The sequence below is a fragment of the Gouania willdenowi genome, chromosome 13 (assembly GCF_900634775.1).
Source record: "Gouania willdenowi chromosome 13, fGouWil2.1, whole genome shotgun sequence".
NCBI lineage: Eukaryota > Metazoa > Chordata > Actinopteri > Blenniiformes > Gobiesocidae > Gouania > Gouania willdenowi.
This window is the reverse complement of record NC_041056.1, coordinates 38,251,353-38,268,906: the sequence shown is the minus strand read 5'-3', so window position 1 is coordinate 38,268,906 and position 17,554 is coordinate 38,251,353. Positions and strand designations below refer to the sequence as shown.

At 36.3% G+C, this 17,554-nt stretch overlaps 2 protein-coding genes across 2 annotated transcripts in view; both read left to right on the top strand.

Moving 5' to 3' along the window:
* serpine2 (serpin peptidase inhibitor, clade E (nexin, plasminogen activator inhibitor type 1), member 2) overlaps nucleotides 1–2,427 on the top strand; it is a 39,962-nt gene extending 37,535 nt beyond the window's left edge. Inside the window, exon 9 of the mRNA XM_028465561.1 lies at nucleotides 1,913–2,427. Within this exon, the coding sequence (XP_028321362.1) occupies nucleotides 1,913–1,950 (38 nt within the window). The 3' untranslated portion in view covers nucleotides 1,951–2,427. The remainder of the gene's footprint in view (nucleotides 1–1,912) is intronic.
* A 3,616-nt stretch (nucleotides 2,428–6,043) lies between these two features.
* Nucleotides 6,044–17,554, top strand: part of wdfy1 (WD repeat and FYVE domain containing 1) — a 30,634-nt gene continuing 19,123 nt past the window's right edge. The window contains exons 1-4 of the mRNA XM_028465237.1: nucleotides 6,044–6,266; nucleotides 15,649–15,716; nucleotides 15,798–15,871; nucleotides 16,038–16,092. Coding sequence (XP_028321038.1) covers nucleotides 6,130–6,266; nucleotides 15,649–15,716; nucleotides 15,798–15,871; nucleotides 16,038–16,092 — 334 coding nt within the window. The 5' untranslated portion in view covers nucleotides 6,044–6,129. The remainder of the gene's footprint in view (nucleotides 6,267–15,648; nucleotides 15,717–15,797; nucleotides 15,872–16,037; nucleotides 16,093–17,554) is intronic.

The following is a 17,554-nucleotide window of genomic DNA, read 5'->3' as shown; positions in this document are numbered from 1 at the left end:
TTAATTCCCCAACCCAACATCACAATGCAATACCACCCTAAATGAAAGTCATCACAACACTGAGGTATTTGGCAACAGGAAAAATCAACAATGCAGTAGTGAACCCTCCATCAGGAAGTAAATAACTTTAACTATTGGAATACTGTGTAAGTGGGCCTAAGTTTTCACATATTTTGTAGGAGGATTTTAAAGTATATCTTACTGTTCATTTAACAGATTTTCTTTTATGTGAAATATTATTTACAATTACAGTCTTCATCAAATTAGATTCTATGATTAAGTTTATCGATTTGAGGGTCCATCCTTTGCCATTATCACCAAAAGTATATTTTTTGTCTAGCTTTTATGATCAATCAATAACAGCTTTTGAAATGATGACTCATACCAAGCAACGGGGTTAACCACACCTCCTCACTAAGATAAGAATTTCTGTCCATTCCTTGCTCAGAGTTCTCTGAGAATGTGCTGGAATCACTCCTAAGCTAAGACTCCTTGCTAGGAATTTCTAGGTTAAAGGGGACATATCATGCTAAATCCACTTTTTTAGCCCTTAAATGCATTTTGTTGTATATTTAGAGTGTTTAGAAGTACAGAAAAAATCAAATTAGTCTCTTCAGGTGCTCCGTAGATATCTTTATATTCTGTTTTGCTCATATTTTTCAATCTGTTTCGATTTTTCTATTCTGTATTACGTTTTTTGAACTATTACATCACAGTATTTGCAGCAGAACTGCCAAATTAGGACATCGACTCCAGGTCCAACACTTCGAGCAATCCGCCATTTTTATTTCTCGCTTTTATTTTGTAGTCCAAGCTCAAGGATGCAGAAGTTACGAGAGGATAAGTTAAAATGTTCGGTTGTTGGATGTAGTAACCCACACGCTTTATTACAACGTCTCCCAGCATCAGAACCTTTTTGAAGTGCCTGGTTGAGTTTTATTTTTCACAGAAATGTACCCACATCTGTGGGTAAGGTCATTTTTGTGTGCGCGCAGCACTTCAAGGGTGACTGCTTCATCAACCTCCACCAGTATAAAGAAGGATTTACAGAAAGACTTTGTCTGATTGAGGGTTCAATTCCTTCTATCTTTGGAGACGACGAACAGAGCACTTTGGTAAGCTGTAAATAATGCTAAAAAGTGTGATGATAAGACGTCCCTGTCATTGTTTTGTTAGCATTAGCAGTTGCACCGTCTTCATATGTTAGCGCTGTGTGCTCGTTTTAGATCCTTGATGATATGGCCTACGTGATTTAATTTAAGTCTAAAGTTTTCATTAGTCATTTCATTTTGCCGTTTTTGTCTTTGAAAAGACTGTATTAAAATGCATTTCGTGACGTTAGCTTGGTGCTAGCGTTAGCTCGGTGCTTGTGTTAGCTCACTTGTTAGGGTTCTGCAGGTTCATCATCTTCATTTTCATCTCGCTCCGCTGGGTCAGACTCTGGCTGGAACATGTAAGACTGGATGGACAAGTATTCTGTTGACATTTTGTAAATAACCTCTGAATAAAAAGTTTATGCGCCGCTACATAGCCGTATCTCTTCTATCAAACTACAAAAATGGCCGAGCAGGGTGGAGTTGAACCGAGTGTCACCTGAAGAGGGGGCGGGGTATGGAGTGTCTCATTTGCATTTAAAAAGACCTCACCAAAACGAGTTGCTCTCAGAAGCACATCAGAAAAGGGGTAGAAAAGGGGTCTGTGGAGCTATAATAATGAGGAATTCAGACCCAAGCATTGCAGTTCCGCTTTATAGACCACAACTGTATGATTTATATGTAAAAAGGAAGGATTTAAAACCATGATATGTCCCCTTTAAGTTGGGAGCTCTCTTAGAGGATTCTCAGAATCTTTAGGAATACAGGCCCTGGTTTGTACCTGTGTGGTAAAATTATTTCCTGGTCTTTGGTTTCAGGTACCATTCTCTTCATGGGTCAAATAAACAAGCCTTGAGTCCAGCCTGCTACAGTATTTACCTCTGACTGCTTTGTGTGTGTCACACACACACACACACACACACACACGCCTGGCTCTAGACCTATGCACAATGGTGATACATGATTTTTTTTAAATGTTGCTTTTCAGGTTGCTCCTCCTCTGTAAAGTGCCATTTTTCCAGCTGTTTTAATTTTTTTGTATACTTTTTTGAATTTCTTACATTTTTAAAAGACTTTGAATGTTTTCCATGTTCATTGTGTAATTTCTCATCCCAGGATCTGAAGTGGGATTATCATTTTATTTATCAAAGCACCATTCGAGTCACGTAACTCCAGTCTGCTAATTTTCACTTTTAAGTTATGACAATGTGTGTCTCAATGTAACGACTTAACATTTAGTGAGTTGAAATGTTTGGTTTTTCTCCTTCAAGGGAAGTCTTCTGTTAGACTTGCGGCACATTTAACTTGAAATAAATACACGTTTGTAACATCAGTTTGGTTTTCTTCCTCTGCTTTTTGTCATTTGTCAACTTGTCTTTCTACGACAGTGTCAGATATAGTCTACTTTATTTATTTTATACATAAACTATTGAAATTACTAGAGAAGCCTCCTACTTGATTAGGTTCATAGGTCAACCTAACCACATTGACCTAATAACCTAGATAATGATAATAGGGCTGGGAGAAATAATCTAAACTTCATCATTCAGACATGATAATCTGTGTACATTTTCAATAATTGATCATTCAAATGATAAATTATTGCTATTATCAAAGCACTATGGTGGAGATGGTGATTTAGTTCATTTATATTTAATAAACTGTACATGATCTGTAATTTAGAACAGGCCTTTTTGTTTATTTTCTGTGTTTTTAAACACATTACCATGCAGTTTTAACAGAACACTTGACAGATAAACTGCTGCTTTAAAACAGCAATCCAGTGGTCACTGTGAGAAATAAAGAAATGCTGTGAAAAATCAATTAATAATCGAATCGTGAGGTACCTGAAGTTTCCCATCTCTAGCTAATACCACGTTTTCAATCAATTTTTGGGTCAACATTTTTTGCGTACTACTTTTCTACAACCAAGAAGGGAACTGAACCATTATGTTCAATGTGCCAAGAGACCATGAAATAGAAGTAATAAAAATAATAATTTACTCTGTTACGGTTGGGTGTAGAAATGTAATGAATTACTGTACTTATTTTAAAACTTACTTAAGTACAAGTACAATTACTGATATAGAAATATACTCCAAAGTACCCATAAAAGCAACTCTATTACAGTATCGTGTGTACTTGTAATCCATTAGTTTTACCTCTGACTAAAACATACTACAGTAAATAAGAATTTAATGCCATAATGCAACATAAGGTAATAGGAAACTGCATCATTCCAAATTTGACAAATGAGCTCGTAGTGCTGCGTTAAAGGCAGCTGCAGTCAGTTAAAGGCACCATTTAAAAGTCCATTACAATATTTAAGCCTTGAGCTAATGAAGAATGGTGAGACTATTCCAGTTGATTTAGGAAGGGTTGGATCTGGACCAGAAGGCTTAAGTGGAAGAATGATTTGGTTGGATCTTGGATGCCAAACCACAAAAGTTTGTCAGAGCTTTATTAGTTCTGTTCTGTCCCCCCAAAAATACTTATTGGTATTCTTTGGTTGGGGAAAAATTAACGCTATCCCAGCACTTGGCATTATAGCCAAATACATCTGCAGGTCATCCATGTAACAATAAAATATTTGGTGCTTAATTATGTTTGTCCAGTCACCATGAGGGGGAAAATTAGAGCGCCAAGGTTGTGGTACTTGTGGTGCCTCAGTTTTAAGCCATGTGATGGTGCACAAGGGCAAAATTTGCTGAATTGGCATCAAGGCTGGAAAACAACAGCTGAGGAAATCTGACATGGGACTGGACCTTTGTAATAAATAATCTTTATTATGGGATGTCCATGGTTCACACATGGGAAGTATGATGTCCTCAGAAGAGAAGAAAAAGAACCTAATATTTATCTATCTATAAAGTGTCTGTTCCTCAAATATCTCTGTGAATCAGGCTCAGACTGACCTGAGACTTTCAACATGGCTGCTGCTTGATTCAAGGGTGTGCAACGTCAAAATTGTTTGGACTGCAATGAAACTGTTAATTATTTCATAAAATTGTTTTAAATATTAAAATAAAATTTAAAATATTGACCAGCAGGTGTCCTCAGTGAGCAACATAACATGAAAATAAAAAATAGTATACTGTATATATACATATGAAACTTATATTACAGTTCTAAAAATTAAACCTCCCACTTTTCTAGACATACTTCCTATGGGCACTGCACTAGTATATAGAATAATAACTAAGATAAAAAAAATACAGTTCTTGCAAAACTTAAGTTTTTTTTTGTTTTTTTTTTAATTATAAGTAAATAAAAACTATATATGCAATCAGCAAGGCTCATAATTGTTGATTCAAATTTAATCAATAAACCTGCTCAGATTCAGTAAACCATTGATCCCTGAGAGGAAATTGGGTGACATTAAAGCTGCTCTGATACTTTATATCAGCGATTCTCAACTTGTGGGTCGCGGACAAAATAAATGTCTCTCATGTTGGACTTTTATTGTGAAAGAAACTTTCCTTTTGACAGGCATGCTGTGAAATGCATATTGCACAGGAAAATATATAAATTTATGTTTAAAAATAGATTATATACAGTATGTGTGTTTTCAACAGCTATTTTTGAAAATCTAAATTCAGTTGGTTGAATTCTAAAAAAAAAAAAGTGGGTCATGGTTTAATGACCGTAGCATATGTGGGTCCCAGTGTGAGACCAGTTGAGAACCCCTGCTTTATACTGTATGACACATTATAAATAATTAAAAAGGAGCAGTGAGAATAATCCATGTCAGTAAAATTTACATCTATACCTTTGAATTGGAGCTTACAGATGGTTTTAAATTGTGTTTTTATTTTGACACACATTTTTGTTTAATTTTTTTTTAATTATAATTTATTTTGTTTCCTCGCACAAGTTTGAAACAAATATGTTCTTAAAAAAATTGTTCTATACAAACACAAACATTTATGTTTAGTAACATAGCTTATATAAATCCATTCATTTAGTTGAATTATTACTTTTAACCTTTAAGGCTTTTGTTATACTGTGTCACGGCAAATTTGCGGTTGACCTCATTTGGAGACATGATTTATTGCTCTGGTTGAATGATGGAGACCAGGCGAGGCATTGATGATTTTATAAAAAAGGTTTATTATAAAACTAGATAAAAAGGAGTACAAAGATGGACAAAATTAGTGACCGCCCCGGGCGGACATCCGATGACAGAGTGGCACAGTTCTAACTCATCACGTATATTCCCCCTCAGTCCCCCTCCCTCCTCCCCCCAGGAGATAAAGAGGACAGGGTGGAGGTGAAAGAAGAGGGTGAAAAGAGACAGTTTCTTCTTTAGGTCAAAACAACCAGTTCTCTGGTATCTCCTGATTGTCGTGAGTGTTGGAGGTGTGTGCGTGTATGAATGAATGTGTATTGGGTGTGTACGTGTGACTATGTGAGTGTGTGTAGGCATGTGAGTGTGTCATGCCTCTGTGTCTGAGGGATAAGATGTGTTTTGGGAAGCTGACCTCGAGAAGAGAGCAGAAAACATGAGACAGCAGAAATGAAAAGTCTCAACTTAAAGCCTTAAAAAGAATAAGGCCTATGAGTAAATATGTTAATAAACATAACTAACAATTTTGCCCTGACAACTGTATAAATGAATAATGAAAAGCAAATTGCCATCTTTTAACAACCTTAAGCAATACTGTACCTGAGCTGAGCGACATATTGGGTTTTTTTTTGTTTTGTTTTTTTTTTTTTTAGATTAATTCCTGTTTTTTTGTAGTGGACGATTTACGGCTTTTTTCTTCTTTCTTTGAAAAGTAGGAGGAAAATCGAAATCGAATTTTTTGTGAGAAAATCAGCAATTTTACCTTTAAGTCATATCGCCCAGCACTATTTAAAACCTTGTCTTGACAGCATCTTGCCTTACCGTAATTCCCAGAGCCTGCGCGCGTCGGTCGCCTGTGCTCCGTGTGTTACGGTAATGTGAGAGCGGCTCTGGGTGTCAGCTGATCCCCCGCTCCTGCGTGAGTGAGCAGGAATCAGCAGCAGGAAAACACTGTCCCACTTTGGAGCCATGGCTGCAGAGATCCACTCCAGGCCTCAGACCGCCAGACCGGTGTTGCTCAACAAGATCGAGGGTCACACGGACACCGTGACCGCGGCTGTGCTGATCCCGAAGGAGGACGGAGTGATCACGGTTAGCGAGGACAGGTGAGTCCCGCTCCAGGAAGCTAACGGCGGCTAACAGTACAGGGCCCCGTCTACGAGCTGCTAACGTAGTATTAACCAAATACACAAACAAGCGCTAACATGTTATTAGATGCCTTTGTTAGTAGTTTTATTAATCTTGGCGGTATATAAACCGTAATATTGACTTAATTGCGCAGCTGTTGTTGATGGTAAACATTAGCTCAAACTTGGTGCCTTCAGGTTCGTCGTAATCTGTTGCGAGTTTCTTTCCACACAAACAGTGTCAATGTTAATTTCCTGTTAAGTGTGTAATGGTATGTAACAACGAATCACACTCAGCGGAACCACACATTTCATTATTCGTCATTGTTATTGATTTGTTACAAGACCTTTTTCTAAACCATATGCTGTTTGATCTTCCCATGGGCCTTTGAACGTCACACGTAGACATAAACAGGCGCCACAAACAATATCGTTGAACTCAAAATAAACACACAAAATGACAAAACAACAGTAAAAGTACACAAAATGACCCCCAAACACTTAGAAAATTGCAGAGAAATGCAATAAAGGACAGCAGACATCCACAAATTAGCTAGAAACACGCACAAAAGTACTCCAAATATTCACAGATGGCAGAAAAATATACAAAAAATATACTTAAAAAATACAAATGACAACACAAATACTCAAAATAACTTTTGATACACAAAACAACCAAAATACAAAGAATTACTTCCAAAACACACCAAACCCTTTGTTGATTCCTGTCTTAAAGCTCAGATTGATCTTTATTCTAAATGCTGACATGGATGTTGATCATGTGGCCCGAATATGAAGATTTTAATCCAGATAGAAACATCCACATATATAGAAAAGGGTAGTAATTACACCCATTGTGTTAATTATAACTAGTCATGCACTGGTATGGATTTTTCCAACTGATCCGATAACCTCTATGTAAACTTCTGTGGCTGATAACAAATGTAAAAAATAAATGGATATTTGTTTTCTCAAATTTTTGACTTTTCAAACAAATCCCAGAAATGTTTTTCAAAACTTTTTTACAAATCAATTAAGAAAGTAAATCCATTGTGTTCTTTAAATCAGTGGTTCTCAAACTTTTTTTTGTTTTAACTTAAGTACCCCCTCTTACTTTTGAATCCAAGTGCCTGCATTTGTCAGACTACAACATTTTGCTCAGAATTCTATGAAACAATAACTGCAGAGCACAATGATGGAATGTATGGGTGATACCACACATTTTAAAGAATCTAATTTTGTAATTAGGTAGAATGAAACAGTATGTAGGCTTCCTGAATAGATTTATTTTTATAGTTTATATCATTTCCAGTCATCTCCCTCCTGATGTGGGACAAAGACTGACCTTTGTATTTTCAGTTCATGTTCTAATTAAAATAATTTCAATCGTCATTTTGTGTTTTTTGTGTCATTTTGATTTTGTTGTTGTCTGTTCTTTTTATTTTTCAGTATATTCTTCTCATATTTTGTGTTTTTGTTGTCGTTTTTGTGTGTTGTTGTTGGTATTTAAATTATTCCATCGCTCTGTCATTTTTTTTTTTTTTTGGTGCGTATTGTATGTTTTTCTGTTATTTTTGTGCATTTTGTAGTGATCTCGTGTAATTATCTCTAATTTAGTGTGTTTTTGTTGTTGTTTTGTGTATTTTGCTGTTGTTTGTTCTTTTAATTATTCAGTATTTTTTTCTCTTATTTTGTGGGTTTTTGTTGTCGTTTTGTGAGTTGCTGGTAATATTTAGTGTTATGATTTTTCACTACAAAGAAATTTTTATGTAACTCCCTATTTTTAATGCTTCCTTGTTTTAATTTTACCCTTTCTGTCTCTCTCAAGTACCCCCTGTTGTGCCATTGCGTACTCCTAGGGATACACGTACCGCCATTTGAGAAACACTGGTTTAAATGAACATCTTGCAGTTTGATTTCTTTAACTCATTCAGTGCCAGCCTTTCTGAGATTTTCTGCCCCCCTCAGTGCCAGCCGTTTTTGAGCATTTTGACTGATTTTTAAAGACCCACAGAATATTTTCTACTATGACTATCTGAAATCTGACACCAGATTCTGATAGATTGAAGCCTCTAAAATGTTTCTGGCTTGTTTTGTTCTTTTGTAATCAGCCGTTGAATAGAGCAAGTTTTACACAAATCTTAAGTTTCAGAGCAAAAAACTGAGAAAAAAGCCTTTTTGTAAAAAAAAACCCTGTCAGTGACTTTAAAGCTTTTTTTTTGCTTTAGTGACAACTCTAACTTCTGAACATCGTTTCCTTATATAAAACTAAAAAAAAACCACACAGACCGGGCTTTTGATGGCAAAATTATTATTATTTATCTATCTGGGTCAGAGTTGAATGGATTTCTTACTGTATTTTGGCGTTCCTCCAACTTTCTCTCCCGTCAGTCTGTACACACGCAACTTCCTCCTCCTCCCAGACAAGCAGAGTGTCACTGCTTACCCCGTTTTTTATGGTTTTATCTCACAATCGCCACATTATCCATGAATTCCACACTTGCTCTGGTCGGAGTGTGCGCTGCTGTGCGCTGCTGGGAATGTCAGCGCCATTTTCTGTCTCGTAAACGCCTTTCTTTCTCCCTCTGAGCTCTGATGAGCATGGATGATCTCACAATCCAAAGGTGCGCTGCTACTTCCTATATGTCACCTATTATTTTGCTATCTGGCTCACAGGCTGGGGGTATTTTGTACCCTCCTCCACACCCCCACTCCTTCCCCTCCCCCGACACGCAGCGATGACCCATTTGGCCTGTTTAGTTGATGGTTTTATATCACGATCACAACATTATCAATAATCCACTCAGGTCCACACATGTTCTGTGTTAGTATGTGGTGCTGTGAGCTGCTGGATACGTCACAATATCACTTCATAGAGCCATAATCTCACTTCTTTTCCTGCTTCTTCCTCCTTTGCTGGGTAGCATCAGTGGCTAATCTCTCATCTAAAGGTGCACTGCTGCCATCTTCTGGACACAGTTGGTCACTACAACACCCCACAGCTTAGATATTGATGAGAGACCTCCGCCAGGGTGTTTTTCTAGTAATCCCCATGAAAAAATGCAAATGACGAGATATCTCGTCACTGGCACTGAGCGTATGGATTTGAAATGACGAGATATCTCGTCAATGGCACTGGGTGAGTTAATTAATTAGTTATATCTAAAACAATGGTTAAGCAAAAAAGTTCAACAAATTTTCACCATTCTACACATTGAAGACATTAAATGTGCTGAGCCCAATATGTTTTTGTTTGCAGGGTTAGGGTCATTAAAGAGGCGTGGCTGTGGTATCAAGTCAATTTATTGATTGAAATTGTCTAATGAGGGCCATTAAAAAAATGAGAGAATCTGCCATTCTCTACCAATAAACTATTAGACCAATAACTGGTGAATATTCAAAAATAGAAACTTTTTATTGGAAATACTTAACGGAATTAACCAGAAATTTGGTGTAATTAAAAAACAACAACAAACTATATCATATATAAATATTAGAATCCATTCAAAATAACATTTCTACCGGGGTTTCAAAATTCTGAGAATCCAAGGTTGGATACTTTTCATGGGAATTAATAGGAATTATCAGAACATTTTATAATAATATTTGAAAAGAAATATAATTGGTATATATATTTAAGCATCATCTAAATTATTGCCATCAGTTATTTAAAAGTTACTCCCAATTTCCAGTTAATCCTGACGATTAATTTACATAAAAATTAATGTTTTTGAATAGTGCCAAAATTCCCGAACTTAAGTTCCAATGAAAATTTACGGGGAGTTTTCCAGCCCTTTTCAATTCTGGCTACAAATAATTTGAGGCGTTGGTTTGGCCTCGACATTCTCATATGTCAATAGAATTGAGCACTTTGTGTTGGACAAATAAGTACGAGCCACAGATTACCCAACACTTAACTTTCAATTTTCGGGTTCAAAACTTCCCAAATTCAGCAACAATTGACCCTTGTCCATTTTGGTTTTCCCCGATCAGATTTGATTACTGGCTCGTGAACTTCCCAAAATTTTTTGCTTTATTTGCATCAAATGCACCATGTTATTTCACAAATGGCCCATGCACTTCATTCTCAAAAAATTCAGAATTTTTTTTTACAAATTTTGTGATTATTCAATAGGCACATTGTAAAATTTTAAGTTTGATCGAATTAATAGTTCTTATGATATGGCCAAGTTAGTGAGGTATGTATGTGTCGATTTTCATTCGTCCTGATTTTTCTTCCATTTTCTGCTGCTAATATTTCAGGAACTACATCACATAGGAAACTGACATTTAATATAGTAATACAGCTCCACCTACTTCTTCAAAATATACAAAAATATCTGACATCCTTTCTGGTGGATATGCCAGACCTTCAAAAATGTAAAATTGTTTGTCGAGGTTTAGGTCTGGAACATGTTTGGTCCTTCAGTAAACAACTTTACATATGCATCAGCTCCCTGTAATTTGATCAGCTTTGAGCTATGAACATAGACTGTTCACAACAATAATGATTAGTCACATATATGCGTTAGTTCTTGGGTGACAGTCTCTTGAAATCTGACAAAATACTTTTTTTTTTGTACTGTAACTGCATGTGGTAATGTAAGAAAAAATCTGATCTCTGTTTTAATTCATAGTCTAAAGATGACCAGACATTTGGGTTGAAATGTGTGTATAAATCCATGATATTGTTCCAAAACATGCATGTGAAGGTATATATCAGCCCCTACATTTTAAAACCTCTGCAGCTAACGTCTTAGCACTGGATGCAACAGCAGAACAAAAGGTTTTTAATATTAGTGCAGGAGGGTTCATCATCCTAAAGCTGGTCAATGGGTATAATTTAAGCCACAGTGTCATAGCCTACATGAAAACTAATAACCTGTCGGATCTTTTCGCATTTTTTTTTTGCTTATTCAGAAGGTCAATACTCTTGTTTATTATCCTATGACTTTGTTAAGATCAACACTTGGAGTTCTCTTATTTGGTGACCAGGCTGAAATATTAACTGTGAAGAAATGTGATGTAGTTGAGTTAAAAGGAGAAGTGGTGATGTGACAATGCAGTAGCAGGTTTATTTGTGGCTGCTTCTGAAATTGATGCACGTGAAACTGAGACTGTAACCTTGATGCTGTTCGCAGCAGCAGAAGGAAGTACTATACTTGCACTGCACAATAGTTCAGCTTTTTGCCTTAAAGGGATCCTCCACTGCAAATGTGGTTTAAAACTTTTGAAATGTACGTATTAGAATATCTATGCCTAACAAAACACATTATTTTGCACCATATTTGTATTATTAACTATTAAAAATGGGACTACTTTAACTCAACTCAACTTTATTTATATAGCGCAAATTACAATAAAGTCATCTCAGTGTCCTTTACCAAAATATAAAGTCCATAGTAAGAAATAGAACTTAACAAGATCCACATGAACAAGCATTTAGCGACAGTGGGAAGAAAAAACTCCTTCTATTTTATAGGAAGAAATCTCCAGCAGAACCAGGTTCAGAGGTGGCAGCCATCCGCTTCAACTGGTTGGGGTTAGTGAACAGAGGGACAAACAGAATAGGATAGAAGGATAGTCCATCAGAGTGTTCCAGACCAGTTGAGCTGTGAACCATTGATCAGGAACTGCCAGCTCCTGCATCAAGACACCTGAAACAGAGAAGAGAGCCCTCGGAGGGCGTGGAGAAGGCACAGACTGCAGGAAAAACATGATACACTATGATACACTTGTTTCTAGTGGTTAGGTTAATATTATTATTAAACGTCTTGTGGCTTCCACCATGCTCTGAAATGCTACCACTACAGACAAGGTTTTGTCTTGTACTGGGTGCACGTAGTGATCTCAGCAATCACTACAGAGGGGACCATGTCTGCTTTAAATTATCACAATTATACTGTGTACGCTTTAGTAAATAAGTAGGTTTTGAATGTAATCATCTCTCGCAATGGTCTGAGGTTTTGACCATTGCGTGTAATGGTCTGTGATTGTGACCAAAACAACGAGACCAAGTCCGTTTTAGGTTATTGCTATTATATGGTATACAATTTAGCAGATAAGTAGGTTTTGAGTTAACTTTTAAAGGTGGAGAGAGTAGCAGCCTCCCGTACTAAGACTGGGAGCTGGTTCCAAAGGTGAGGCGCTTGGTAGCTGAATGCTCTGTCTCATGTTCTACTTCTAGACACTTTAGGAACTTCAAGAAGACCAGCAGACTGAGAGCGGAGTGTTCTGCCTGGATGATGGGGCACTAACAGGTCTCTAAGATATACAGGAGCTTGATCATGTAGAGCTTTGTATGCTAATAGCAGGATTTTAAACTCTATTCTAGATTTTACAGGAAGCCAATGAAGGGAAGCCAATACTGGAGAAATATGCTCGCTCCTGTTAGTACCTGTTAGTATTCTAGCAGCAGCATTCTGAAATAATTGGAGACTTTTTAGTGACTTACTAGGACATCCTGACAGTAGGGAATTGCAACAATCTAGTCTAGATGTAACAAATGCATAGATGGGCCAAGATATTATGGCGGTAGAAGAAAGCTGTCCTTGTGATTTGTTTAATATGAGAGTTGAAAGATAAGTCAGTATCAAAGATAACGCCCAAGTTTTTCACTGTCTCTCTAAGGCGTTTTGGACCAAATAAAATCACTCTGGTTTTATCCTGTTTAAGAAGGAGAAAGTTACGGCTCATCCAGGATGTGATGCAGGGCTCTACACTAACTTTTCCAGTGGTGGCACTGGTGCTACTAACTTTCTCAGTTGGTCACACCAGCACAGAATTTGGTCGCACCGTTTTTTTTGAGCGGGGGCGGGGGTGGTCTACAGCATAGACATGCATGCTAATGAGTAGTTGACTTAACTGGTGTACCATAGTTTTGTATGAAGTAAAGATTTATAATGACTTGAGATATATTTGCTAAATGTTTTAAAGTTTTAGCGACAATATAATTTTTTTTTGCAACAAGCAGTGGCTGAAATAACAGGTGATTTATTTTATATAATTTTAAAAGAAGACTTAACATTTTTTTTAAATTAACAGCAAAGCATAACAACAGGTTACATGTATTCTGTTTTTTTATTTTGCAGAAATGCTGTACTTGAATTAAATTAACAGTAGCATAACCAACTTAGCATCTGCATTACGTCACCCATGGAATTAAATTCAGAGGGTCCAGCTCTTATAGTGGGGTCTCCTAACCCTCTTCCCCTAGTCAGGGGTCCTCCTGGAGCCTAAAAATACCTTCTCAATGAAGTGTATTAAATTATATACAGTTAAAATTATATAAAATAATATTTGATTTAATTTGATGTGATTTATAATGATCATGTAAATGGAAACTTAAAAACAGTTTAAAATAAAATAAATTGACTTCAAGAAATAAAACAGTAACTTTCATCTTCAAATACACATCTCAGTTTACATGAACACAATGTTATATAAAGAAGATTTTTTTAGTTAATGTATTTGAAAGGCTACAAAAACTAACTTGAATTTGATAACACATGATCATGTGATCAACACATGCTAATTACTCATTTCTTGTTACACATAAAACATGCATATTTAACCTGTACATTGGTGGTTAAATGAATCTGTTCCCACACTATTAAAATCTCTGTTTTCTTCCAAAATAGTGTTTTTATTGGTTTAGTTATTTTACCAGGGATTTAAAACTTAAGGTTAGCCACAGGTGCAAAAAAGTTGATGGTCTGTAGGTGAAGTAGGAAGGTGCTGAGTCATTGCACAACGTGATTTATTTTAGGTTAACAAATTATTATACCTTGATTTTTTTTGGTCATTAATCATTAATAGTCTAAAAAAAGTTTTTATTTCCACACACACAAATATATATATATATATATATATATATATATATATATATATTTTTTTTTTTTTTTTAAAGCTATGAGCCATTGCAAAAAAGTGAAAGGGCCACATTAGGCCCCAGAGCCACAGGTTGCAGACCACTGCCCTTGGAGAACTACAGCTGAACATCTGGCCTGGCATCATAGTCCATCAGTTCTGGTCCCTCCATGCTGATTCTGATGAGTGTGTACATTCTATCGCTGAGCTCGACACGTTCTTCCTTTTTACTGCTGCCCTCAATGTGAGTGCGCACTCGTTATGTCTGGCTGCGTTCACAGACCGCGTGCACTCCAAAGGAGCACATTGGTGTTTATACTTGGTGCATTCACTGTTGCATTACCCACAGCCAAGTTGCATGAACTTACACCGTCTCCTCACCCGCAGCACTGCGGTCAGTCAGCCTCCACTCTGAAATCCTCGGTCAACCTAGCTGCCAGTCAATTTGCAGTGCCTGTTTATAGACGGTTTTACGGTAATCCCGCAGCGCGGAGAAAGAGAGAGAGAGAGAGAAGTGCAGTTAAAATTTTCACTTGCACACACTGAAAAAATACTCGCATATGCCACCATTTTAGTCGCAGTTTCGAGCCTTGCTATTTATTTATTTTTTGGCAATTTAACCACATTCACAATTTGTCATGCTGATTATTTTCCAGTTTGAACTAATTTTTCCTACTTTTTAAATTGCATTACCCCAACCCTAACATTTCTACCACTTTTTGGGTTCATTTTTGGCGACTCTAATTTGCAACGTTTTAACCAATTTCTGTGGTTTTCATAATCCCATTTCACCACCTTTTCCACCATTATTGGTCACTTTTAACCCATTTTATTTCTGATTTAAAACAAGGATTTACATCTTTTAAGTGATGATATACTAGAGTGCCAATAATAATAATAATAAACTTCCTAGATAAGTGGATATGAATCAGCTAAAATAAATAAATGTGGTTATCACAGATTCATAGAACAATGGACCATCATTTTGCTGACTTTATGGATGGGCCCAAAAATCTCTCCCCTTTATTCCCCCTTATAGATGACCCTGTCTCAACATGACTGTTCTTCAATGTTCATGTCTGTGTTCAACCACCTTCAGCTACAGTGGGGGTCCGCGGTCTCTGGAACTTTTATTTTGGGGTCACGGGCTGAAAAGGTTGAGAAACCACTGCTTGATCAGATACCTGCTATATTTTGGAACACTGATAAGGGTGGAAGTAATGATCTTAAACTGTAAAATGAGTTAGTCTGAATGTTTCAGAGACAAAAACTTTACAATCCATCCAACAAGCTAAACGTTACTAGGTTAGTGTGTAAATGTTAAGGTTTATCTCGTAAGGGGTACCTGTACTGGTAATGTATAAAACTTAGAATATGGTTATTATAATATTAGCATATAAAAACACTGTGCACATGTAACCCTATGATGTAATTCATGTGGATCAGCAATGTTCAGCAGGATGTGACTGTTAATTGATGACTTGTTTTGCAGAACCATTCGAGTGTGGCTGAAGAGAGACAGTGGTCAATACTGGCCGAGCATCTACCACACTGTCTCCTGTAAGTAAGACCTCGACGTATGCATACATATTTGCACTCTAGTCTACATGCTGTAAAACAACGTACTTTTGTGTTCTGTAGCACCGTGCTCTTGCATGTCGTACCACCACGACAGTCGACGAATCTTTATCGGTCTGGACAATGGAGCTGTTGTGGTGAGTGAAGTGAGGCTGAACACATGGCCTTATGCAGTCCCTCCTGACTCACTCATTTGGCTATTTAAACTTTACTTCATGTAAAGAATCCTTGTGGAGCGGTACAGCCTCAGGGGAGACTGAGTTAGTCTAATGTGGTGCTATGTTTTGTGTGATTGCCTCGTAGGAGTTTCTCATGTCTGAAGATTTCAACAAGATGAACCACGTCAAAACATACCCAGGTGAGACTCAGCCAGCTGAACTTTTCTGGCCATTAAGCCAAATATCAAACATAGCTTTTTTTATTGACTTCTTAATGTAATTATCATATAAAGTGCTTTAGCAGATGAGAGCCTGTGGAAAACATTTTGGTTTGATTTTACACAGATCTCCAAACTAATGGTGGGACACAATTTAAAAAAAAAAAAAAAAATCTAATTAATTAGAATTAATCTCAATTAATAGCCTAACGACATTTGACACGAGAAGCAACGTTTTTCCAATTCAAATGTTTTTTGGTATGTGACTGAATCAATGAAAACAATACAGTGCTAGCATGCAATATGCAGTATGAATAAAGAATATGATGTTTTGTGAACAATGTAAACGTAAATTTAACTACGCTAAGTGATATTCAAGCTTTTTCAGGTTTTTTTTCCTAAACTTTCTAATACAAATTGTTTTTTGTGTCTTCAAATAAAAAACAACACTTGGTACAGAAGTGGAAACTGAACAGTGTTGGGATAGTTACTCAAAAAATGAATTCATTACTCGTTAGTTCTGTAAATTATAGTGAGATTGCTTTACTTATTACTGCATTGAAATGTAACTTCACTACTTATTACTTGACTTTCCTGTTTCTTAATTGATCATGTAGATACATGGAAACCTTTATGACCATTTATGGATTGATTGATTAATTATACTTCCCACAACAGGGGAAATCAGTTGTTACAGCAGCAAACTGATAGAAATAAAAAGTTAAATCTACAATAAGTACCATGTAAATATTCATAAATATGTGATAAGTGGAGGCCTTGCATGAAATATTAGTTTAAAAAAAGACAGTGATCAGTGTGAGTGTAAAGATAGAAAACATCAGCACCTTAGCAGAGGTTAAAATGATATGATTTGGTATTACTGTTGGTTTCAGAAGGGGTTGAGATGAATTAGAGCTGCAACTAACATTTTATTTTTGCAGTTGACTAAATCTATCCATTATTTGTTTGATTAGTCGACTAGTCATGATTATTAACACCTGTGAACATGTCCCTGTTGTACTGACAGCACGTTTTACAAAGAGGAATTAAAACAATGACATAAAACATGTATTTGTAGTGTAGTTGTTATATTTAGCACATAAAATATCATTGAAATTGCAATGAAATCATGAACATATTGAATATCACCAACTTAAGTGAAAGTTGTCTTGAACAAAGTAGTTAATAAGTAACTTTAAAAAGCTGGAGCTAACCTGTCTACAGGTTGTGGAGGTAATGAGGTGTAAACCAATCACAGAGTTCCTTTTACTAAAACTAAGTCCATAAAATAAAATATGGTAATAAACATCTTGTGTGAAAAAATCCTTACAAGTTAAGAAATGTCTAATTGATGTTATTTAAATCACATAGCTGATAATACATTCAAGAGGTTTACTGTTCAGAATAAACACTAGTATCAGCAGAAAGCAGAAATGATATTTTA